At 60.4% G+C, this 25,228-nt stretch overlaps 1 protein-coding gene across 1 annotated transcript in view; it reads right to left on the bottom strand.

The window, feature by feature from the left end:
• Positions 1-25,228, bottom strand: part of SCUBE1 (signal peptide, CUB domain and EGF like domain containing 1) — a 127,016-nt gene that overhangs the window by 38,459 nt on the left and 63,329 nt on the right. Inside the window, exons 5-6 of the mRNA XM_073788106.1 lie at positions 18,020-18,145; positions 13,327-13,443 (exon numbers count right to left, since the gene is read on the bottom strand). Coding sequence (XP_073644207.1) covers positions 13,327-13,443; positions 18,020-18,145 — 243 coding nt within the window. The remainder of the gene's footprint in view (positions 1-13,326; positions 13,444-18,019; positions 18,146-25,228) is intronic.

Below are 25,228 nucleotides of genomic sequence, written 5' to 3'. Positions count from 1 at the left end.
GTGCCAACAGGGTCGACACCACCACCAGGGCCAGTGCTGGGCTGGTATTTAACCACCCAGGGACAGATTCCTAAACCCTTGCCTTGCCTGGACTTGGACTCCAAACCCAGACAGGCAGTTACTGGGGCTCCCAAACTCGTCTCAGCGCGGAATGGCTTGTGGCCCTGGCCGTGGAGTTGCAAGGGGAGGTTCCCAGAGCCCGCGCACCATCCATCACCTTGATGAGGCTCTCAGCCCAACATCTGTTCTCGCTGAACGATAAGCCAAAGGCGTCTGTTTTTTGTCCACTTGAAGCTAGTCTAGTGCTTTTTTTTTTTCCTCTTGCAAATTCAAAGGGCTGGAGTAGCTGGGGCATAACTAAGGTCACTGAGCTCGTCGTGCGGTGAGAATGATCCTCCCCAGGCCCGGAGAAGGGGCTGGCACACCTGGGTCACCGGGGCACGTGGAGGAGCCTAGTTCCCGGGCCTCTGAGCCTTTCAACCTGGGTTTCTTCCTGAGCATCTGGCGTGCTTTGGTGTTGTGGGAACTTCCCTCTCCCCTTCGCTGCTAGGAAGGGAAGCGCCAAGGGCCCCCACCTCTTGTAACCTGAAATCCCCTGCCTGTCTACCGTGGCTGCCCCTGGCTGCCTGGCCCCAGCGGGACTCTCCCCAGAACTTTCCCCCTACCCCATTTATTCTGTCTGTCCTTCTGTGGTGTCTGCATTCCTGCAAGGTGCATTCTGTTTTCTCCGGGAGTTTGGGGATGAACGCAGGAGTGATGACTAAATGAATACATACCCCCAGTTGCCAGGAGTCTCTGCTGCTAATGTCTTTCCTTTGAACTTCAACTTGTAGGGGGTGGACGGAGCAGGGAGAGGAGGAAACTGGGCTTTCCCTGTGTGTGTGTGTGTGTGTGTGTGTGTGTGTGTGTTTCTGTGGGGTGACCACGATGGCGGCTGTCCTTAACACCCTGAACTCGGGGGCTGCCTGCTGCCCAGGGCCGCTGCCCGTTTTCTCGAGGTTGAAGCCTTCACCGCGGTAGGATGAGCTGTCACCGCTGCCGCAAGGCCAGCCTCCTCGCCCCTGCCTCCCCCCAGGCTCCAGCGTGCCCCCCAGGCTCCAGCCCTCCAGCTTCCGTCTGCCTGCTGCGGGGCACGTTGCCCAGTGGCTGGGAGGCCTCCTGCCTGCTCATGGGTCAAGGTCAGCGCAGAGACCTCCACGAGCAGCCTCCAGACGCAGAAAGGAGGCCTCCGCCCTCCGTGTGCGCATGCGGGCTGGCCTCCACGTGCGCGTGGGCCAAGCTCTGACCCGCACACGCCTGCGCAGGCCCTCTTGTCTCCCCCGCCGCCCGTCTACTGGGGCAGTGGAGGTGGGGAGGCCAGGGTGTGACTCTGGCTCTGTCGCTCACTGAGTGACCCAGCGAGTCCGCCCCTCGGGGCTCGACCTCAGCACCTACACCTGGCAGGTGAGGACGGCAAGCCTTCCCTCCCAGGGCTGAGGGGAGGATCAAAGACACCCCACACTCAACAGCGTCTGGCCCAGGGCCCAGCCTGGAGTAGCTGCTCAACAATGTTAGCTTCCTACCCTGAGGTTACAACCAGAGAGGGAAATCCCGCCTCCGGCCCTCAACTCCAGAGCCAAGGTACCCCCATGTGCCTTTCCAGCCTTTTACGTGGGAGAGCCCCTCTCTGGAGAGGGGGCAGAGAACCTGCCTGTTTTCCAGGTGCAGGTAGTTAAGGCTCAGGCCTTGGAGAGGCAGGGGGAAGGCCCGAGAGCAGGGGGCGGGCAGCAGAAGGTGTCGAGAGCTTGGGCTGGGGCACAGCTGGGTGGCCTTACTTGGCGACAGCGGGATGACCACTGGGTCTCTCCATGGTGGTGGAGGTGGGACGTGGCGTGGGCACCGGGGACTGTGTCCCTGAAAAATGGACCCGGCCAACCAGGCTCCAGGGGGCTTGCAGGCCCTTCCTGTCTCTGGAGGCCCTGATGGGACTCGGAATCTTGGGCCTCCCGAGCGACCGGGGCCCTGGAGACCTGCTGGCCGCACCTGCCCTCTGGGTAGGAGAAGGAGGCCGAGCTGGGGCCGGGGTCAAGCCTGGATGGTCACTCGCTCTCTGCGCCCTCAGGGCAGGTCTCTCCCCTGTAGCGAGCACCCTTTCAGTCTCCTGTGTTACCCTAGACAATGTTTGGTACAAGAGCTCTTTGGGCTCCCCTGGGTGCTGGCCAGCCCATCCCACAGGCATCGCTGCACTAGGCTCCCCCACGCTACAGCAGCTCTGTGGACGGCCCCTCGCCTCCCAGGTGCAGAACTGGTACCGAACACTGGGAATCGGCGCAGAGCAGCTGGGCTGGTAAGGGGCAGGGCTGGTGGGACCCGGTGGGTGCACTCTAACCCACCAGCAGGCTCAGATCTCCATCCAAGCCAGCCCCAGCCAGCCCCAGCCGGGGCCCGCACAGCCAAGCGCGTACCTGGCTCTCTAGCTCCTGCCCAGTGCGCCCCGTCTCCACGAATGCTACTCCATCTGCCCCAAGGATGCGCCTTCCCCCCCCATGGGCCCTTTGCAGGTGGAGAAACCGAGGCTCAGAGGAGTAAAGGACCTTTTCTAGGCAGGATTAGCTGCACGATTTGTGGGACCCAGTGTGAAATAAAAGTGAAGGGCCCTTGTTCAAAAATTGTTAAGAATTTTCCAACAGACAGCCGAGCACTCAGCCAACTGTGGGCCCTTCTAAGGGCAGGGCCCCGGGTGAGCGCACAGGTCACACAGCCACTGGGAGAAGCCAGTACTGGAACCCAAGACTGTGAGACTCCAAGCTGCTGAGTGAGCCAGGCCTCCGGGGGGGATCCTCGGGGGCGGCCTGCAGTGGGGCAGCAGAGCCAGTGGCCTGAGGGGGCAGCGAGGTGCGCCCACGGGCCTCCTCACCCAGCGAGAGGGGAGAACTCTCACCCACAAGGCTGGGCTGGCGTCGGGGGACTGAAGTGGGGAGGGGCTTGGGAGTGAGCCCCTTTTCAGCAGATGGGAAAACCCCAGATGTGTTAAAAGGCCAATCTTTAGTGTTTCCCTGGGGGAATTCTGCTTTGGGCCACGCCGGGCGGGGCGGGGGCGGGGAGGGGAGCGGTGGCACGGGCAGCAACTCAGCAGGACGTGCCGTGCAGCCCGGCCGGGGCTCGGACGGCAGCAGGACGCCCCTTGAGTTGGCGCTGGGTGCTTGCACCACCCTAGGTCTGGGGCGAGGTCCGGCCTGAAGGACGGTCTCAGTCACAGTGTAGTGGCTGACGCAGCAGCCACAGGGGCAGAAAACACCGCTCGGAATGCTGCCCCGCAGGGTCGGGCACGTCCCTTCACGTCTCAGAGCCTGAGCTTCTGGCCGCCTGTCGTGGAGATGGAACACCTGCCACCTGGTCCTCGCAAGGCCCAGACAAGGTGCGCGCGTGACGGTGCTCGGTCGCGAGGCCCAGACAAGGTGCGCGCGTGACGGTGCTCGGCGAGCTGTCACAGTGGTGACCGCGCGCGCACTCCTGGTGCCACCCTTAGGACCTCCGCCTGTGGAGCCTCAGTACCCAAGTCAGCTGCTGATCCACCTGACCCCTGCTCTGCGCTGGGCAGACGTGCCTCACGCCCAGTCCCTGGCCTCTGGAGGTCTCAGCCCAGCGGGGCAGCGGACGGTTCCCTCCTCTGTGCAACCAACAGTCTGGGATCGACTCCTTTGGTGCTGGGTGGCCGTGAGAGAGGAGCTGGAGATGAACCCGACACCGACCCAGGCCTCAGGGGTTAGTGGTTTATCCCTGGGCTCACCCCCAGCGCTCAGCCCACCTGCCCCAGCCTCCCGCCTTTGTCACGACTCAGGAGGCCCCTCCCGAGCTCTCCTGGCGCCCGCCCCCCCGGCTCCCCCAGGCCCTGGGCTTGCATCTGGGCGGTGGTCTCCCCCAGTGACTACTCACTCTCCAGGTGACCCCCGTGCCCAGCACCCAGGGCAGGACCGGCACGGCGAGGGGCCTGATTTCTGCTGAACCAGCAGATGAAAGAACAGGACTCTGGAGGCCCCATGAAGAATGAGAGGATGCGAGGTGACCGAGCCCCTGTCCCCTGCCGGGCCTGGTGGGGGACAGTGTCGGAGATGAACCCGACAGCACAGGGGACCATGAGTCTACCGGCAGCAGCCACAGTCACGGGCACTGGAAGGTGACGTTGAGGTGGAAGCGGGCTGGACTGAAGGGCGAGAGGGTGGGAGGGAGCTCAGGCCTCGGAGACCGTCTGCAAACAGCACGACACGCTGACCACAGGGCGCCAAGGGGAGCCGCCTGTGGTGAGACGCGGGTCCAGAGGCCCGAGGGCCACACTCAGCTCCTGACACGCTGTGGGGCTTTGGGCAAAGGGTCTTCCACCTGCAGCTTGTCGACCGTGCAGGTTTCTGGCCCCGCCCCCAGAGGCTCTGAGCGGTGGCCCAGGTGTGGGCACAGCGACCTGCAGAGACCCCGCGAGCCCAGGGTCTGCCCTGCCCCTTGACGTGGCACCACCCTGGTGGCGGGAGTAGCCCGAGTCCCCTGCCGAGATCTGTCAGGCCTCAGTCGGGGCTGGTCCACCGGCCTTTCTGCCGCCAAGACCACCTGCAGCCCGCTGCGAAGAGGGGTTGGCTGCCGGCTCTCCTGGCCCAGCCGTGGACACCCTGACCTCTGACCCTTTCCCCTCAGTTGATTCCTGAGCCTTCTAGGGTTCCCATCACTTTGGGATAAAGGCCACGCTCCCCGGCAAGGCCCTTACACAGTGGTCCCAGTCTCCCCGGCTGCCCAGTCTCTACATGCTGGCCCCCCGACCTCTGGATCACCCTGCAGCCCGTCATGAGCAGTGTCCACAGGCTTGAGTCCCTCACCGAGCCCCACAGTGAGGTCCATCTTCCTCATGGGGTCCCTCTGGAAAGTGACGAGAGTCAGGCCGACAGAATTGGCTTCCCCGGCCACCTGGCCAGCCTGCCGCGTGCCCGCGCCCTGCTCCCATCCACTCTGCCTCTGGGTCCCCCCCTCTCCACGTCTGCCCAGAAGCCCCTGCTCCACCTGGGTCGCGTCCGCTTCTGAGCAACACCTGCAGGGGGCGCTCTAACCCATGGTGCTGGACAAAGCCACCCCAGAGCGCCTGGGCCTCTGAGTGGAGCTGGGCCCTGGGGTGCAGGCTGGTGGCCGCTGGGATGGTGACAGTGTGTGTGGAGGTCCTGGGCGGAGGAGGTGGCTGGGGGCAGGTGGTCGTGGAGGCCAGGACTGCAGCCCGACGAGCAGGGGGCTCCCAAGCCTGAGCGTGAGGGCAAGTAGGAAAGGAGGCCTCGCCAGGCCCCACCTGGCACCCAGCCCCGCCCTCCGCCTGAGGCCACTTCTCACAGCCCTCGAGGGGCTGGCCTGGCCTTGGAGCACGCGGCCCGGTGACTGTGAGTTCCCCTCGGCCCTGTGCTGACTACCGCCCGGCCGCGAGGAGGTAACAGGTCAGTGGGTCCACGCCAGCCCTCGGGGCTCCACCTACCGGGGAACTCGGTCCTGTGCAGGGCCGCTCGCTGTGGGGTCGGTTTCTGTCCGGAGAACTGTCTCCTGCAGACACCAGGGGGCTTGGGATTTCAGGGCAAGGCCTTGTCACGGGCCTGCCCGGTGAGGGCTGTTTTCACACTAGTGCTCGGAGAGCAGAACCTCCCGGACCTGAGGACGGTGCCCTGTGGTCTGCGGCGAGAGCTGCAGGGGAGAGGTGAGCTGACCCCGGGGGGAGGTTTCTTTGTACGCTCTGGGGGGATCTCGAATGGCCCAGAGGACACGGAGGTTCTATACTGAAGCAGGCGGCAGAGCAGGGCCCCGACAGCAAGCCTCACCCCTGGCCTCTGCCTCTCGCCTTTTCTGACAGTTAAGTGGACGGTGCTGCGGGCAGCCTCTCCCGTGAGGCCATCCTCAGGAGCGCGGGCACAGCATCACATACCCGTTCCACAGGAGGTGCAGGAGGCTTGGTGGGCAGAAGCAGCCTGAGAAAGGTCACCTGGCCGGTGACCTTTCCTTGGTGCTGCGCCGCCCCTCCAGCGGTGTGTGAGCGGGGAGGTTTGGGTGTTAGACCCTCCTCCCCGGAACACCCACCAACAGCTGCCAGCGCTCTCCGAGCTCTTAGCGCCAGCCCTGGGCAAAGTGCGGGGAGACAGGCCCGTCACCAGCCCCCTGCCCTGGAGGGAGTGCGCTGCGCTGTGGGGGTAGGGCAGGATGGTGTGGGGCTGGGCCAGCCACTCACCTCCCTGGGCCTCAGTTTCCTCATCCGAAACGCTGAATGGCATCCTTGCAGGTCCTGGGAACACTGACTATGTCTAGGCACACAAGCACTTAGCCCCAAGCCTGCTCAACAGACGGGAAGCCTCGTTCCAGGTTCCTGAGGGGGTGCGGCCTTCAGCCCTGGTGTATGTCCCCCACGCCCCCCACGCCTCCCCCCCGTCACTTCTTGGGGCCAGGGCCGGGGGCAGGGCAGAGCGAAGCCGGCCCTCGGGGTCTGCATCTGCCCTTTCTTTTCACAGTTCCAGTCTGTGAGCTGGGCGGGCCTCCTGGAAGGGTCCAGATTCTGGGCACCTGGCTGGCCTCTGAGAGGTGCTTATTCACCCTTCTCGTTCTCCAGGTCCCCCTTCTGACTGCGTCAGCCCACCTACGACCTGACCAAGGTCAGGCAGGCCCTGGGCTTCCCGCCTCACTGCCTGGGCCTCGCCATCTCGAGGCTGTATTCCTTGCTGGCAGTAAAATGCTAACGGCCAGGGGAAGAATGGGATGTGACCGGGCACCTGGGGCCTGCCACACACACGGCCAGGTGCCGCACGCCAAGGCTCTCGCCAGCCTGCTTCAGAGGAGGGACCACAGCCCTCTTTCTGCAAAAGACAAAGCCGAGGCTCAGAGACGTGAGTGCGGTGATGGGGGCGCAGAGCCCAGGTCTGGCTCCAGAGTCTGGGCCAGGAGCACAAACCAGAAAGAGGAGTTACGGTTAGCGCAACTCCCGTCAAGTGTCCCTGCTCTGAGGACAAACACACAGCTCTTAAAAGAAAGATACAGCCTGGCTGAGCAACCCCAAAGCGCCCCAACTTCCTTGGGACAGACCAGGAAATCCCGCCACGGAAAGCCCTGAGCTCTGGCGACGCGCTGGTCAATAGTCAGCGGCCGCCACCTGGCCTGCCCTTGGCTGGAGCCAGCTAGAGTCACCCACATGGAGGCAAGCGTGGGCTTCAGGGGCAGGCCCTACCCAGGTGGGTGGGACGGGAACCAGTGGGCAGGGGTACCGAGGCGCTTGGTCATTGTCATCTGTTTCTATACTCTGGGGCTCCTCTGAAAACTGTACTGAGAAAAAAAGAGGTGCCTTGGCCTCTTTGGGGTGCCTTCCATTCGTGGCTCTGGTGGACAATCAGTATTACCACTCCAGGGCCCCCCTGAGTGTGGCTGGGCAGGGGAGCCACGCTGACCAGCAAAAACATCAGGAAGTGGGCATGGGGAGGGGCGACCAGGCAGCCAGGGACACTGAGGTATATCCCTGAAGGGACTGGGGACCCACGTGGACCGAATCCTCAATGAAAGAGTTAAAGCAGGACAGAGGAGAGGGGGCCGGCGGACGGGGTGGGGCGGCTGGGGAACACAGTCTCGTAGGTGAGTCAGGCCCGGAAGGAGTGCGGAGGGCTCAGGTGTGTCCCAGCCCAGGCTTCCCGGTAGGTGCGCTCTGAGCCCACTGCCCACACAGCTGCAGGGACCCCTTCCACCTGCAGTCCCACCTCACAGAAGCCGCCCTCAGGGTTTCGGGGAGGGCGTGCTCACACCCACCACTCCCGGGACCCTGCCCTCGCCCCACTCTCATTTCTGGGGGCTGGGAAAGTGGCAGTCACAAGCGTGCTGTGTGTCAGCTGCCTGTGGAGGTGAAGCCTCCCACGGCTTTCACACTTGATGAGATGAGCCTACAGACCGGCTAGAATCAGAATCAAATTTCGTCTGAGGCCCAGATGGAGGCGAAAGCTCTAAGGCCTCAGGCTCGACAGGAAGCCAAGGACTTCCGGTTGGCTGCTCTGCGCCTTCTCAGGACAGGGGCTGGACTGCTCCCTCTAGCCACACTTGGTCCCCAGAGTGCCAGGGCCCAGGTGCCAGGATGCCTGGTTTTGCCCAACTCACAGGGGGGCTGTGGGTGAGTCCCATCCTCTCCGAGCCTCGGTCCGCCCACCCGGGGCCAGCCAGTGCCCTGCCTCCCCTCCTTTTCTCTGACAAGCCCCGCCTGGCACCCTCCCTCTCCCCCAAGTTCGACCCCCCGACACAGCTAAGTCACCAGGTCCCACCTCCTTCCACCAGCCCATGGTGCGTGTGTGAGAGAGAGAGACTGAGGACGTGTGTGTGACTAGACTGAGGACAGGAGCTCAGAGCCTCAGCCGGGGACCCCAGCTGACCAGAGACCAGCCGCACGTGGGACCCGTTCAGTGACGGGGTGAAGTCTGACCACCCCGGTTCTTGCTGAACACGAGCTCCGTGCCTGGGCTCAGCCCTGTTGGCAGGGAGGCTGTGGCTGGAGGGGAAGGGGCCTTCCCCGGGCCGCAAGGTTCACCCGCCCTCTCCCTCCAGCTGGCCTTCCTGCTGAGCCTGACCTGGAGAACTGCCCCGTGTCGTCACCCACCTTGCCTCAGATCTACCCTTCCCATTGCCAGGCTCATCCAGGCTCCAGGCCCCGCCCTTTCTCTCCTCGCCAGACACCTGCCTGCGTGAAGAGTGAGCAGTGAGGCCCTACGCATCCCTGGGCACCTCCTCCAGGAAGCCTTCGTTCCTGCTCCGAGGCAACCAGCTTTTCCTGAGGTCCTGCTCTGCGCAAGGCCCTGCACTGTGTCCCCAGGGGCCATCAGAGCACCAGAAGCTCGTAGGTTCCCATCACCCGCTGCCAGCCACCTCTTCAGAAAGTCCTTAGTACTGACTCAGCCTTTTGTGCAGGGCAGTGGACACACCTGATTGCTGGAGCCTCTAAGCCCACCCCTTCGTGGTTTCCAGGCCAAGCCCGATGGCCCAAGTCAACGAGACAGCCTCGTACAGAGAACCTGCAGAGAGCGGGCTTCTAGCCTGAGCCTGTCCCTGTGTAACCAGAGTGAGTCCTCTGGCCTCTCTGGCCTGTAGCGCTCTCGTCTGAGAACAGGGCTACATCTGTCCTGCCCAGCACGGACCGGGGGTTCACAGAGCTGTCGGCCAGCCCACAGCTTCCTCACTGGGGGAGACCTCAAGCCTACTCCCTGGCACTCAAGGCCACATCCCTCCCTCAGCCCCACTCAGACTCCTCCCCAGATGCCTGGGCTCCTTTGAGGTCCCTACGAGGACCACAACACTGACTGACCTCTCTGGGACCTTTAGGCTCTGACCTCCACGGTCCTGTGACGCCGACACTTAAGATGGCCCACGTGGCCATGACCTCTGGGTTAAGCTCAGCTGTGCAGGGTAACTTACGTGTGACCTTGGGCAAGCCAGGGCACCCCAGCGAGCCTCAGTTTCCTCCTCCGAGATGTGAGAAATGCACCACCTGACCTCACAGCTCCCAAGGCTGGTGTGACCTAACAGGAGTGCCACAAAGAAGGTCGTGACAATCCCAGGTGACCCGATAGCTGTGCTCCAGAGGCCTGACAGCTAGTGCCACCCAGGGGCCAGCGACCCCAGAACTGGCACTGGCTGAGGGGCAGAGGAACGAGTGAATGTGGAGACAGATGGCTCTTCTGTTCTGCAGACCGAGCTCAGGTGCAGAGCAGTTCTTTTCTCCGTTTTCCTCACCCTGCCCGGGATCAGCTACACCAGCAGGCCTCCAGCCACCCGGAGCGGCCCCAGGTGTTTCTGGGAAAGCTTCCCTAGAGTCTGCATCCAGCCCAGGGCAGGGCTCAGAGCGCAGCTGACATCACATGGACCCCCGAGGGGGGCGGGGGCCCGAGGGGGGCGGGCTGGGGAAAAGTGGGCTTGGGCTGGGGTCATTCACGGACTGGGGAGCTTTGGGGCCAGAAGGGGCTGCCAGGTGACCCTGATCAGTCCTCCCCTCTCTGGGTAGCAGATTTCCCAACTATAAAGCAAGCAGGGTGGACTGGACACCCCGAGACCCTGCTGCCCCGCATTTAGATGTAATTTTTTTCCCCCTGCACGTGGTTCCTCTCTGGCGAGGAGACAGATAAGGACGTGCTGCCTGAACCCCTGTTCTACACTAACACCCACTTTGCTTCTGCGTCTCAGCGTTGCTTTGCTGACCCTGGAACCCTAACTGCACATGTGGGCATTACTGCGAGTAGAGGGGGTTTACAGAGCACATGTCCTTACACGCAGAAGCCACGAGACACTGCCTCTGGGTTCTTTGCTACAAACACACAGAGAAATACATGTATTCGATGAAGGGTAAAAACCTTAAAAAGGAAAAAGTGAGTTCACATCTGGAGCAGAGCCCCTCACGCTCACCCACGGCACGCACGATCACACACACGTGGGCACACCGCACAGATGAACAGTCCCCACACGTGCTCACCCCACACGCCAGCACAGCTCTCACAGCCTGACATACAAGTACGCACACAGACACCCCACACGCCAGCACATACCACACACACACACACACACACACACACACATGAACAAAGGTGCAAGTACAACAAAGGAAGTGGAAGAAAAGTGTTACCCATGAGTAGCCGCCGTTTCCCCCGCTTGTCCACATCAGCTACTGACGTGGCATTGCACTGAGAGCGCTCAATTGCAGCCTCATCCTTTTCTAAAACACAAGTAAGGGACAAACACGGAGCCGGTGGTTAATGAGAGCCCACTTCCCGCGGCCCAAGACAGTCAGCCTCTTGGCGTGGCGCATGCCGGGCCAGCGCGGCGTCCTCGCCAAGGGGCTAATCCCAGGAACCTCCAGATGGCGTGTTCAGGGCAGAGCGAAGAGGCGGCAGAGCGGGGGAGGGGGGCAGAAGAGGGATATGACCACAAGAGGACGGGGGACACAGGGCCCATCTGCAAACAAACACAGGAGGAGGCTGAGGTCAGAACAGACAGGACCGCGTGCGGAGGGCCGGAGAGGTGGACAGCACCCCTGCGGAGCTCACGAAGACCCAGGCAGCTACAGACACCCCGGCTCAGGCTGAAGACGCAGGCACAGGACAAGGCCCAGGCCGAGGGGGGACAGGACCCGCGAGGTCCGGTGATGGATACGCCTGGACAGCAGACGCCCTGTCTCAAGGGCGTGAAAATGCGTCCAGCACTCATGCAGAATTAAGAACAAAACATACAGAGGGACAAACACGCGTACACTCAACAGTGGATCCAACCGAACAGACACAGAGAAGCCAGGGGGTCGATTTGGGCAGCGCTGGTTGCCTGCTTGTCTATGGAGGACTGGAGCGAGACACTCAAGTGCTCAACGAGAGGCTGCAAAGAGGGTTGGCCGTTTTAGGAGTGTGCACAGAGAGACAGCCGGCCGTGCGGCCGGGAGCTGCCGGCATGTCCCCGTAGAGGAGCACGTGAGGTTAGCTGGCTCGCGTTTCTTTGCTCAGTGGGAGATGTGTGGGGACATTCGCTCCCGGGTGAGCCCGGGGAGCAGTGAGCAAAGGCAGATGAAAGGTTCTCTGGGCCAGCAGGGAGTAACGGCCCAGCGCCCAGGAGCTGGGTCTGGGAAAGGATTTCTAAGGAGAGGGGAGGGGAAGGGGCAGGGTGAGGGAAGCTATGTTAGACAGCAGATCCAAGCAGGGACCTTCACGTGCAGCAGACACTAAAGGATAAAAAAATAAGAGAGGATGAGCCAGGTGCACAAAGACAAGAAGTGTTAGACGAGGCTGGGCGTGTGTCTGGCCGGCAGCTGTCTGCGCTGCTCCAGGGGCTGGAGGAGGCAGCTCCACTGCAGACGCAAACGCTGTGGGAGACCCCAGCAGACGAGACAGGAAGGGGGCCGGCGGGCCGGGAGAGCCCCCGGGGTCAGTGGAGACAGGGAGAGAGGTGGGAGAGGGAGTTCTAGATGGGATCAGGCTGCAATAGAGACACTGGTCTGAGACCGGGTTCTGCTTTGATTATTTTTTTTTTTTGGTTCTTTGGTTTGGTTTGGCTTTTGGCTCTGAAAATCATTAACGAACGTCAGTTATCAGACAAGACAGGCAATCAGGGACCATCACCAGAAAAGCAGGAGGAATGAGATAAAATGAAACCCAAAATGGCTGTCTGAGAGGAGAGACCACACAGAGGAAGGGAGAACCACGCAGGCAGCACCTGGGACGACAGCCCGGGACTGGGACGCGACCGCTGCTGCCCGGCCCGGCCCCTCCGCCCGACTCCCCCGGGGCACAAGGGAGCAGAGCCACGGGGGACAGAAGGTGACAGCAGACTCCGGGCTTCATGGCTTTGCTTGCTTGCCAACCCTTTTCTGTTACTTGAAAGTCCCTCAAGAAATATCTTCTGAGTCGATAATAAAAAAACAGGGCATTTTTACAAAAAATGAATATGATAACTGACTTGCGGGGGGGGGGTGCTGAACTTTGCCAGTGTTGTAGAGAAAGAGGAGGGTGAACTCTGGGCACCAACTTTGAAATTCCTCTTTTTCTCAGTTAAAAAGTAGGCTGTTAGTTTTGAGTGGGGAAAGAACTTACTAGTGATTATAAGTTGAGATAATCACAAATACTCAAGCTTCCCCTTGCAACTAAGGACCAGGAGGACGGAGGTGACAGAGACTGAAACTGACACTCTTGCAACAGGTGAGGTGACACCCGAGGGGTGTCAGGAGGGGGCACCCGAGAAGAAGGGGCTCTAGGTGGGAGAGGAGGTCCGGCGAGAGGCCCCGTAGCTCGGGAGTGGAGAGCAGTTAAAGACACCCAGACCTGACCCGGGATTCACACCAGCCCTCTCCCCTGCTGTTCTAGACAACCAAGACTGAAAGCAGTTTTCTGAGAAAAGCTCTTGGTTTTCCAGATGCTGTGGGCAGCTCACACCGCCAAGGAGGTGGTGATGCAGGCTGGCCGAGTCTCCGGTGTGTCTCCACGTTAGGGGAGGAAACCCCTGTGCTTCAGGAACAGAAGCTGCCCTCCAGAGGCGCACACACCACCCTCCTCCCCGCAGATCACCTGCCTGGAACCACCTGCACGCGGAGGATGAGGCCCCTCAGAAAACCCGCGGTGACACAAAGCAGAGGCGCTTGGTCTGGGTGGATGGGCGACCCTGGGAGGTGTTCACAGAAAGCTCCCCTTGGGGTCGCCCGCCAGCCCCATCAGTATCGTGGGGGGCTCCCTTTATTTGTCCCCCTAAGCTTCCTTCTTGGAAAGCAGGATGCAGTGGGGTGTGGCCACTTTCGGGGGGCAGGGTGGCGCAGAGCGCTGGTGCTCGGCCGAAGCGCTTACTCACCGATGCATGTCCGGCCGTCTGAGTGCAGGGCGTACTTCTGGTGGCAGCCGCACACGGGGCCTGTGTCCGTGTCCTCACAGCTGTGCTGGCAGCCTCCGTTTCCATAGTTACAGGTTACTAGTTAGGCCCAAAGTGTACACACGTGTATGTGAACAGAATGACAACAAAAACGATTAGTTTATCGCCATTGGTTGTTTCTTTAAGGGATGGGGGAGGAAAGTGGGGACATGAGACAGTCAGCCCAGAGGCACACATTTCCCTGGACATCAGCCCCTCTGGGGTCTTGGGTGGAATCGCTCACTCCCTAGAGGCGAACTGGGGTGGGACAGAGAATGGACTTTGGGTCGTCTGGGCTTCGAACAGAGCTGGCACACAGCTGACGCACTCAGATGGTGTTAGTTGAAGAAAGGGATAAGCTAGACAATTTCATCCTTCCTAGGTTGCATAAGACACTTTACAATAGCCTGTCCCGATGGGGCAAATGTCTGTGAATACCAGACACACTCTTCAAGGCGGTGGGAGGGGGCAGGCCCATGGGAGGGGTGGCGCTCATTTCCTTAGCTCTCGTAGACCTTTCTTTCTTTTGCTTACGTCCTGGGGCACGTGGAAGGATGTCCCCATGGATGCCTATTCCCTCCAAGTCCCAGCAGCCACCTCAATCTCTATCCACTCTAAGCCCTAATCCTCCCAAGGAAATGTCCAAACAGACAGAACATATGCAAATCAACGTCATCTCAGCTGCAGGTTTGAAAATGACCTTTTATTTAAACGTGTTACATAGTGTGCAGGGCCTACGGCCTGGAGGAGCTGCTGCCCTTGAGCCCAGGATCTTAAAATGCTTCCCAGCATCAGCAGCCCGGGTCGCTGAAAAGGGGGCTGAACAAGCAGGAGCCCGTCTGAAGCAGGGAAAAGGAGAAGTTCAAGTTGACTGGAAGGAATACACATTGTCCTCTCTTCCCAGGGTGAGGGATGTCGCGAAAGGAGATCCAAGGTCTCCACGGCAGGGCTTCCTGCTGCCCCTGCTTTACTCCGCTGTAGGATGACAGGGCGCCCGTCATCTGTGTGCAAACGGTACACCGGGGCCTTGAGGACAGGGTGTCTTCCTGGAGACCTCATCCATTTGTCCAGAATTCTATCTACACTCTGAATTTATCTGAAAGCCCTGATGATGATCAGGTATGCAGAAGTGAGTCTCAGACCAACCACAGTCAGAGGGGCAGAAAACTCCGAACTGGCACAGCCTGAATGATGTTTTAACAGGTGACCCGTGAGCAGGGCTGGGGCCGGAGGGAGGTCACGTGGTGGCAACTCCCCGGTGAAGGATTCCAGGTGTTTCAGAGCTGAGCTCTGCAGCTGCGTTTCCCGGGTACTCCTCCTTCCACCCAGAGAACAGCACGGAGGCTCTGGGGTTTCCAGCCTGAGCGACGCTGGCCCTGCCGACCTGGCCACACGCGGTCTCCCTGCCAGGTGAGGAGGGCGCGAGGAGAATGGGTCCTACTCACTGTCCCAGACGCTGTCCTCAGCGACCAGCGGCTGGCGGGCTGCCTCTTCCACAGGGAGCTCATGACCATCCGAAGGAGGGACCCAGCTTCCGGGGCGACATTTCAAGGACATGCAGAACTGCTTCAGGAAACAGCTGGGGCTTTGCCACCAAGCCCTCTGGCCCCTCTGTGTGGGAGTGTCTGTTCTCCCAGCATTTCTGGGTGCCCGGCAGCCTGGAGTCAGGGTCTCTCACCTCTCTGCACAGGAGGAGCCTCAGGGAAGCCAAGGTCCCAGGGGGCTGCCGCTGAGCACGGATCTCAGGTGAGGGGAGAGCCCCACCTTGGGCTGAATATCACGTGCCTTTCCGGACTGAGAAAAGCCCCATTCAGGGTGGGCAGGGGTGGACCAGTGAGGGGACAGTTCTTTCCAGGCTCTGGGCTCCAGGAGATGGACGGCACCCTGCAAGTGGCTCTACGGAGGACACGGGCCTGTCTGAGGCAACCGGAGCGAGGGCCACTTTCTCGCTCCCCCTCTGCAGGCCCGCGTGCATCTCCCAGACCACACGGGCCGAGCTGTGAGCACGTAGAGAGCCTATAGCACGTACACGGAAGTAAATACTGGAGCCCTGAGCTCCGAAAAGACCCAGAGAAGGATGGAGAAAACCTCCTCTGGCCCTGGAGTGAGTCCTGGGCTCTGGAGGGAGGAAAGTTTGGGCAGAGTCCCCTGTGGTCCTGATCGTTCACAGCGGCTGCCTAGGCCAGGCCTCAGCCCCCGACCCAACTCCAGATCTAGAATTTCCTGGGCCTCAAGTGAGCTCAAGGGCTAGAGGGAAGTGTCAGAGCTAACTTTACGCTAATCCACGTTAACCACACAGAAGAAACCAAAGCTGACGGGGTGGACAGCCAGGGGTGCCGTCCCTCGGCAGGAGGGCTGCAGGGCAGTCACCCACTCCTGGGCTCCAGGATGGGTACTGGACTCTCCACACACCTTGGCAACACCCAGCCACTGGGCAGAGACGGTGGGACTCTATCTGCTTCACCAAAAGTTCGGGGCGCGGGCTTAGCTCTTCTCTGTCCGGGTGGGGCGGGGGAGTCTCGGCCGTGCACAGAGCTCTCCTTATCCCTGACCTCTCAGACCAGGCTGGTCCCTCAGGAGATGCTCTCTGAGCAAACCGTCCCCTTGTAGCACTTGTAGCACTCGCCCCACACGGAATCATAGGATTAGGCAGCCTGTGAGTCAGTCCCAGCCACTTCCTGGGGCCCACGGCTCTCTCTCGGGCACCTAGCTCAGGGCTTGGCCAGGGCGGGCATCAGCCAGGCTTGCGGACTGAAGGAATGTGCTTTCCTCCTGGCCAAGCCTGTCAACAAGCCTGCCCACGCCACATATGCTGGTCCCTGGCCTGTGTCCTGAGGAAGCTCAGATTACCCCACGGGGAGGACTGGGAAGCTGGAGTTATTCCTTCTCTGTTCTGAAGGTTGCCAGGTGGCAGGAGGTTTCTCTGCAGCTAAAGGGATCCATCTGCTGTAGAGGACAGGAGGGCCTGGGTTAGAGCCGGGCATTTCCCCGTCAACAGCGTCCCTGATTGGTCCTCCCCTTGGTGACAGTGTATCTATTGATCACTGCGATCCCGCAGGAATGACTAGAAGAGGAAGGCTGGTCCACATCTGGGACCAACCTGGGCAGGACGAAGTGTCTTCACCTTGGGAAACGGACGAATCAGGCGTGGGGGCTGGAGCACGAGCTCCCTTGGTGACAGGGACTATGTCTGAGGCATGTGGGTCCCCGAGATCTCGATGACTGAGGAGAGTGGAGGAGAACTGGAAGAGTCACGATGACTAAGGACGACGGGCTGGCAAAGGCCAGCTGTCTTCTCCACAGAATGAAGAATGGAAAGAAAGCCCATTTTCTTTAGGAGAGCTGGTCAGCGTCTGTGTCCTGGTTCAGTGGCCAGCCTGGGAGTTGGACTCAGACTCCTTCATACCATTTTTCTGCAGCAGAAGGTGGGCCTGGTATGAAGTGCTTGTCTCTGGCCAGAGACGGGCAGCAGTCACACCAGCCACCCTCCACTCTTTTCAGACACACAGCAAACATCACACCAATCTGGGCACCCCGGCTGCCCGGCGAGCAGAGGCCACGTCCTGCCACTCCCCACGCAGTGCCGGGAGGATGCACTGCGTTCGAAGCTTTGAGGACTCAGTGTGTTCAGCCACCGTCTCACTTCGTTTGCTGGCTCCCATTCCTACTGGGAAGTGCCGAGTGACCACATTAAGAGGCTGGATTACGCCTGCGTCCTGCAGGCTGACCTCCAAGCTGGTCCTGAAACGGCACCTTTGACCAGAGGCCTCATTCAATCCAGATTCCCCAGGGTGTCATCGTCTATAGTGGGCCTTTCAGGGCTAGGCTATGAGCTCTGGTCTTTGATCCTGGAAATAAGCTCAGTGCAGCCTGCGCTGGGACCCCCCCAGAACCAAGCTCTTTGCCTTCTTTTTTTTTAAAAAGTAAATTAATTAATTTATTTTTTGGCTGCATTGGGTTTTCGTTGCTGAGCGCGGGCTTTTTCTAGTTGCGGTGAGCGGGGTCTACTCCTCGTTGCGGTGCGTGGGCTTCTCATTGCAGTGGCCTCTCCTGTTGCAGAGCACGGGCTCTAGAGCACAGGCTCAGTAGTTGTGGTGTGCAGGCTTAGCTGCTCCGTGGCATGTGGGATCTTCCCTGACCAGGGCTCGAACCCATGTCCCCTGCATTGGCAGGTGGATTCTCAACCACTGCGCCACCAGGGAAGTCCCCTCCTTGCCTTCTTTATACCATTCTGTTACCAAGGGCTGCCCTGGCCCACTGCGAACCCACAGTCCCTCCGTTCCTGCTGGAGAGCTCGAGCACAGGGCCAATGGGTCTCTCGGGTCGGGGGCGGGGGGGAAGGAGGAGGTTACGATGAGCACTGGCAGGGTTGTCACGCAGGGCCCCGCATAAGATCCAGCCCAGGTCTGGGGCTGTGTCAGTGGTACTATGCCAGGGAAACCCCGAGCCTGGGGCTTACGGCCCTTGTCCCTCATGCCTCCCAGGCCCCTTCGGGGGGGGGGGGCCCTGCCCTTCTCTCCCCCCAGGGGACTGAGTGCCCTTCTCAGGCAACGTCCAGCAGACTGGACAGACCCCCCACAAAGCAACGGCAGGAGACGCGTGGGAATGTCTGAGCCCTTTGCCTCCATCTACCTACGTGTGCAGTCCTTCTGGTTGTGGGCAAGGTCAAAGCCGGGCCTGCAGTCACAAGCCACGCCACCTTTGGGCGTCTCCCGGCAGATGTGGGCACAGCCATGGTCTTTGTTCATGCAGTTCATACCCTCTGGGAAGAGACAGACAAGAGAGGGGTTGGGGACCAGGGAGAGAGAAAACTTCAGGCTTAGAAGAGAAAACCGGCGAAATGTCACAAACAAACGTCGTGTTCTTGGGCTGCCGTCGGCACGTGCATCGCATGCACACGGGGGGTGCACCTAGTCATCCAGATGGCGATCCCCTAGGGGGAAACTGAGGACACGGTGCCCAGGTCTAGAGCCAGGCCTTGCTCGGAGGCCGGAAATGAGCTTGCAGGACCCATGGAGGAAACGCTCCTGACCTGGGTCAGATTACAGGGCATGGGCTGCAGGGTGCTTCCCAGGTCAGGGGTTTAGATGGTTTCCCCACGAAAGCAGACGTGGGTGGCGTTTAAAACGATGGCGGTGCGCAGCACTTTTCAGTTTGTACGGGGATGCCACAAGCCCCCGTGGGGCAGGTGGAGACTTGCATGTCAGGCTGGGCACACAGGGGAGTGCTGACGGGTCAGGGTGCCGACACGCCCCGGCCGGCCTCCAGCTGCAGTGCTCCCCGGACCCACGGAACCCCCAGCCTCAGTGCAGAGCCCTGCAGGCCCGGAGCCCCGAGCAGGCGTCCCTCCGCCCTCCGTGCTTATTCCGGTCCAGGCCACACACGTCACTGTTCTCCTAATGGTAGCCTGAGATTCCTGCTGGTCGGCAGATGTTCCTCTTTAAAGCAAATATGTGTGCAAACCTCAGGCACCTTTTCCTCCGAGGCCTCAACTTAAAAGGGCAGCTCGCAATGGACTCCCCTGCTGGCTGGGAAACTTCAGAAATGGGAGGCTGTGGCAGCGGCTCAGGCTGGGCCACGCCACTGCCTGCTCGGCACCCCATGCTCTAGCTGCAGCGGGCTTTTTTATCTGGAGCCTGTCCACGTTGGCCCTGCCCGGCCGGCCCTTGAAGCTCGTCCTCTGGCCGACTCGGAAGCCCTGTCCCTCCCAAGGCCAGCCAGGTTCCCTGCCTTCTCCCCTCCCAGAGGCCTCGCTGAGTGCAGAGCTGGGCTGCCCACGGGCTTCGAGGGCAGGAACTGTGGCCCATCCACCTCCGGAGGCCTGGCCTCTACACACCACCCAGTCAGCGCCCGCCAAGCATCTCGCCAAAACGCCCTGATGTGATCAGGGAGAAGAAGGGTTCCCTGGGGTGGGCCGTTTGGCCCCTCTCCTGAGTCGCCCACAGTTTTGGGGAAATCCCCTCCACCCCAGAAGACGATCCCCCTCCCTGTCTGCCCGCAGCGGCTCGGAACCCCCTTCAGTTGACCCCGGTTGATGTTTATCTTCCCGGGGATTTGTGAGGAGTTTCCAGAATTTATGAGGTCAGGGGTCAAGTGAGAGGTTAGAGGTCACAAGTCCATCAAGAGGCTAAGTGCAGATGAAAGGAAGGGCTGCTGTCCGCCCACACGGCCCTGAGACCTCCTCCCCCAGGTGACTCACCGGCCTCCTGTTCGAGGTGAGGACTAACTAGCTCAATCTTGACCTCGGCCACTTGAAGCATGGGCGGGGGGCAACTGAGAACTGACAGATGTTTGAAAACACAAACACCCTGGCAGCTACCATAAAGACTGAAAAAAGTCTGAAGTTGAAGAAAACAGAAACAAGTCAAAATGAATGAAGCAGACATTTTGCTCAGCGCACCGACCTCTGGTTTCACCTGATTTTATTACTCTCATTATTCCTTCACCTTGATTTTCTCACTTACGCAAGTCAAATTGTCCAACTGGAGCCCAAAGAGCTTGTGTTTCTGTTATGGCTATAAATATTTACTAGAGATTAAATGGGGAAATTTATCTCTATTGGTTTATTTAAAAACGGAAATTTAAACTTTATTACACATCAACATTAGTACGTCTTTGGTTAAAAACGGTATTTTCTAAAACAAGGAGAGTTGGCTGAGAGGAGGGGCCCTTGCAGAGGAGAAGGCGGGGTGGGTGTGATTCTCGACCATACTGTCTGGAGCCCTGGCCCCTGGTTCTCCAGGCACTTGTCACCCTTGCCTGTACGGGCGGGAGTCTCTGTCGGCTGGGCCTGCTGCAGACTGGGCGCTCTAGGGGCCAGTCAGCTACTGCTGTGGCTCCGAAAGGCGTGTGCACTGTAAGGCCCGTGCCACTGCGGCCCTCCCTCCCCCGGGAAGCCTTCCTTGGCCCTCAGGCCCGTCAAGGGCCTTTTGGACACCCATGCTCTCCTCGCTGTGGGGTAGCTGTGTGGCTCCCCTCTGCTCTCCAGGTGACTCAGGCTGAGCTCTGGGCCTCCCCAGTGACCTCATCGTCCAGGGCAGGTCTTGCCCAGGAGGGGATGCTCCGGGTCCCCACAGCAAAGGGAGGGGAAATGGAACAGCCTTGGGTCTGGGTCTCCCAGCTGGAAGCGGCAGCCACCAGCAGCCAGGCTCACGTACGGCTGGACCGCTTCTGCTCAGCTCGAGCGCTTCTGGACGCTCCTGACACGGTGGTTGTGAGAACATTGCCATCATATTTAAAAATGACCCTAGCAACCACCCCAAAGAAGGCCACAACGGCCTAGCTGGGGGCCGGGGGTGCGGCTTCCTCTGTGCGGGTGACTCAGCCCCTTGCCCAGCCGTGGACGCGGGAACTGCGTGACCTTCCCCTCCACTCTGGGGCGGCACTGGCTTCCGCGGGCCACGAGAAGCTCGGCTTCATGGCTGGCAGGACCACAGATGGTCAGGGCTGGACGGCTCCTTGCCATCCATCTTCCAAATGGGGAAAACGGGGCCTCGAGGCAGGGGTGGCTGTCCCAGATCATACGGCAGGCCTGGAACCCAGGCCGCTGGGCTCCCAGCCGTGGCTCTCCTGGTCTGGGGGTCACTGAGCGACCCTTGTGGGACTCAGGTGACGGACAGGCAGCATGCATTTGCTGGGGGGTGAACAGAACTAGGAACCCGGCACAGAGCTGGGCTAACAAATGGTACCTGTTACTATTTGTTGTCCTCAGAATTAAGAGCCTATGAAAATTCAAGGCAAATTCAGACTGTGAAGCTCTCCGGGCAGCCCCTCAACGAAGCACAGAACCCCTCGCTCCTCTCTGACCTTTACCCGGCTGCCGCTGAGCACGAGGGCGGAGCCTCAGCTCACCTGCAGAACCATCACGAAGCCTCGTCTCTCCTGCTGGTGTCACCTCTCTAGCCTTTCCAAACAGCGTGGCGTTCCTCGAGCGGCCGTGCTTTACGGCAGCTGGGGTCCCGACCTCTCACCTGCTTGTCCTCTGAGTCCCCGCTCTCCCTCTGCAGCCACCACCGGCCTTCCCACTGGGCTGGACGTATAGCAGAGCGGCCTCGGGCGGGCCTGGCCCATGCCCTCTGCAGCTGCTCTGTGAAAGGTGACGGGCTCTTACGAGCAAGGTCACTCTGGCGGCGTCCTAAGCAAGGGGAGCGCTAAAGGGCTGGCCTATGAGACCCACGCCTCAGGGCAGCACCGAGCTGAGTGGCTCCCCTTGGCGGCTAACCGAGGCCTTCCTTCACTCTCCGGGCGCGGCTCAAGCTCTGTCCCGCAGACCGAGGGTCCTGGCTTTGTCTCTTCCTTCCAGCTGGCGCAACGCTAAGGGCCGGCTCTGCGCTTCTCCCGTGCCTGTCTACCTGCGGCCGCCCTGCCCACCAGCCAGCGAGCTCCGAGAGGCCGTGTCTTGTCCCTGCTGTGTCCCGCGCCCAGAACCCTGGCTGCACACGGCAGATGCTCAGGAGATCTTACTGGGGAGCGGATGCAAAGGCGCCAGAGGGAGAGTCCAGCCCCCAGGCCGGCAGGCCAGCCTGGCCACGTGCTCACACCATCAAAATGCTCCGAGGAAGGCTGAGCCTCGTGCAGGAGGGGCCGGGGCCAGGGCTCCCCTGCTCGTACCTGACCCTCTGGTCAGATACCTTCTTCCCTTTTCTCAGCTGACAAATGGGCTGTCAGAACGTGTACCTCCGAGGGTTGCCGTGAGGCTCAAATGAGAAGACCGTGCAACGTGTGTGGCACAGAGCGGGTTCCTAAGGAAGGAGGACTGTTCCTAGAGCTTTTCTACACTGCTGCTGCTTCATCCTGCCTTGTGTAAAATGCGTGTAGCTGCTAAGTTGCGCTCTCCTGCCAACCGTGGGTAATTTGAGGGGAGACCTGACCTTTACTCTTTCCTGTATCCCAAGTACCCAGCACGGGGCCTGCCCCGAGTTAGGGGTCAGCAAACAGTAACTGAAAAAAAGCAAAGAAGAATGGGGGCGAGAAAGAGAGAGAAGGGAGGAAGAAGAGAGAAAGAGGGAGGGAGGAAGAGGAGAGAGAAATGAAGCCTTTCTTACCTCAGAGCAGATTAAACCCATTGCCTATTATTTAGGGGACAAGGCGAGAGGCACAGAGAATTTGGAAAGCACTATTGTGGCATTCTCTGCTGTGTGTTCTGTGAAACACAGCATCCCAGGTCGCCTGAGGTAGGGAATTCACAACGCACGTTAAAGGCTCTGAGAAGTCCTGCAGGCACTCGTGGATAGCCCCCTCCCCCTCACTTAACACAGTATCCTGGGGAGCTCTGCCCCAGCCCCTCTGGGAGGCTCTGGGTTACAGGCTTAGAGACCCCAGGGTGGCCCACTTCAGCCCCTCACCTTACAGATGAAGCCACGGTGGCAGAGGCACTGTGGAGGCGCAGGGCGGGGCAGGGAACACGTGGAGCCTGGCATGGCTTCCTCTGTGCCTCAGAGCCTCAGGGGTAGAGCGGACGGCTCTCCCTTCTTGTCCGCCCAGGAAGGCGGTCCTGAGCACTGCGAGCTAACAGGGGTAGTACTGGGAGGGCTACTGCTGAGGGCCATAGGGCCAAGTGGAAGTTTGGATGTGAAAGGTGAACCCCGGGGCGGGGGCATGCAAGGTGCGTGTTGCCAAGCACTTCTGCTGCAGGAGAATGGTCCTGGGCTCCACACTGGAAGGGACTGCAGGTCCCCCGCCCGGCTGCAGCCCCATGCCAGCTCCTCTGAGGCAGCCCGGCCCGTTCCCGCCAGCTCTGGCTGGCACACTGTCTCCACGGGCTTCTCCAGAACAAGGGCGGAGCCCAGAACTGGGCACAGAGCAGGCTTCTGCGAGCCTGCGGGACCGAAGGGCCCTGTCTCCCTCTGTCCTCCTGTGGGCCCCTGCTTTGTACCGTGTCTACTCTTGGGAGCTGGACCACAAGACAGCTGCCTTGGGGCCAGGCGCAGCCACTCCCTCGGCCTCACTCCGCATCGTGATACCATGCAGTGCTGAGTCCAGCAGAAAGTCCTATTCATCTCCCCTCCTCGAGGGGAAGAGAGATATAATTTCAGAGTTGTTCCCAGAAATCCTGGTCTTCAGGGGCCTGGTGCCAGTCAGGCCAGGCTGCCCGCCAGGTCGAATCTAATTTGATCCAATCCATCCAAATCCAATTACGTTCTGCAAACTCGGACCGAGTGTCTCCTCGGTGCCCAGGGTGGGGCGGGGAGCAATGAGGACACAGAAGCTTTGCTGACACGTCGCCAGGTCCACATTCAGACTGACGCTCGCTGCATGACCTTGGGCAATCCCTGCACCTCTCTGAGCCTTAGTTTTCACCTGTGAAAAGTGAATAGTTGTCGGACCTGCCTCCCAGGCACTCACTCAAGGTGCAGGCCCCTCCTCTGGGCCAGTGGGGCTGGCTAAGGGTGCAGGTAAGGACCTGAGGGACTTCATCCTGGGCAGGGGGAGCCACTGAAAGGTTGTCAACTGGGCAGCGATGCACTTTGTGTTAGAAAGATCTCTGGATGCTGTATGGAGGCAACCTGCTGGGGCAAGAGTGCGGGCCAGAAGCAGGTGGGAGGCTGCTGTTATCACCCTGAAAGGGACGGAGCAGCCTGGAGGGGCGGCAGCGTGTGTGCGGACAGGGACAAAGGCTGGATCTGGGACACACGTCAGAGCCCCTTTCTCTCAGTTTTCCAGAAGCCGTGATGTAGGGACTCAGGCTCTGACTGTACTTTCATTTAATGTAACCCTCACCGTAAGCCTGGAAAGTGGGTATGACCGTGAGGCTGGATCAGGGTTGGGGAAAGACGTGCCAGGGCCACACCGTGCACAAGAACTCCGGGCTGCACCTTCCTCTCCCAAGCGCCCCGAGCTTCCTTCTGACGGGCCCCTCCCCAGGTTCTTGCACTCTCTAGGCCCGGTGACAGGCCCCCGCAGCCCTTTCCCACCAGGGCCTATTTTCCCAAAGGCCTCCTATCATTTTTTGAGGCTCTACAGGAGTGTGCACAGAGATAAACGATGGCGGACTCTGCCTGCCCCAAACCAGTGCGTTCATCGCGCCTTCTGTAGAGCAAAGCTCACGGATGCATGTAAAGCAGGGCAGTGGGGCTGGGGGCCGATCTGTTTGTACTTAGGGGCAGCCTCTCTCGTAGCCCCTGGCCCAGAATAACAAAGCTGGATGTGTGCCTCTCAGGGGTCGTTGCTATGGCGACTTCATCAATAACATCATTTTCCGCATCCCTGTCCCTTAAACACGCAGGAAGGGAAGGCAAGCTGGGAACGGCAGAGCGGGGAGAAGAGAACAATCACCTTGTTACGTCCTCCCCCAACTCGGGAGGAAGGGATTTTCCTCCCCTTCCACCTCATCAGCAGAAAATTACGGAGCCCAGGAAGAGGCTGGAGCCTTGGGGGTGGGGGATGCCAGGAAGAGGCTGCTGCCTTCCCCAGCCCAGACTCGGCAAGCTGGCCCAGCCAGGCAGGGAGAAACAAATGTGGGCCCCCACATGCTTCGAATGGGGGTGCTGAAGGGAACGCTAGCAAGGTCCTGCCGCGGGGGGAAAGGCAGGGGCGGCAGCAAGGATGGGACCGTGGGAGAGGTGACGAGGACAACAGCTGTGCCCGTCCGCCCAGAGCCGCCTGTGTGCCAGGCTGAGCCACGCGCTTTACATGTTATCTCACGAATTCTCCCCACCACCTCAGCAGGGCGCTTCTGTCCGTACTGGCCCACTTAACGGATGGGAACACTGAAGCACCGACAGGTTAATAACTGAGGTGAGGGGGCTGGATCTAGGGGCAGCCCTGAAGCAAGACAGAATGGGGGCAGCTCTGGGCTGCAAAACAGGAAACTGAAACTCGCTGCAGACGGATGACGACCCACCGC

Source organism: Tursiops truncatus, chromosome 11 (assembly GCF_011762595.2).
Source record: "Tursiops truncatus isolate mTurTru1 chromosome 11, mTurTru1.mat.Y, whole genome shotgun sequence".
Classification (NCBI taxonomy): Eukaryota; Metazoa; Chordata; class Mammalia; order Artiodactyla; family Delphinidae; genus Tursiops; species Tursiops truncatus.
The sequence above is the reverse complement of the archived record's forward strand: the minus strand, read 5'-3'. Positions and strand labels throughout refer to the sequence as shown.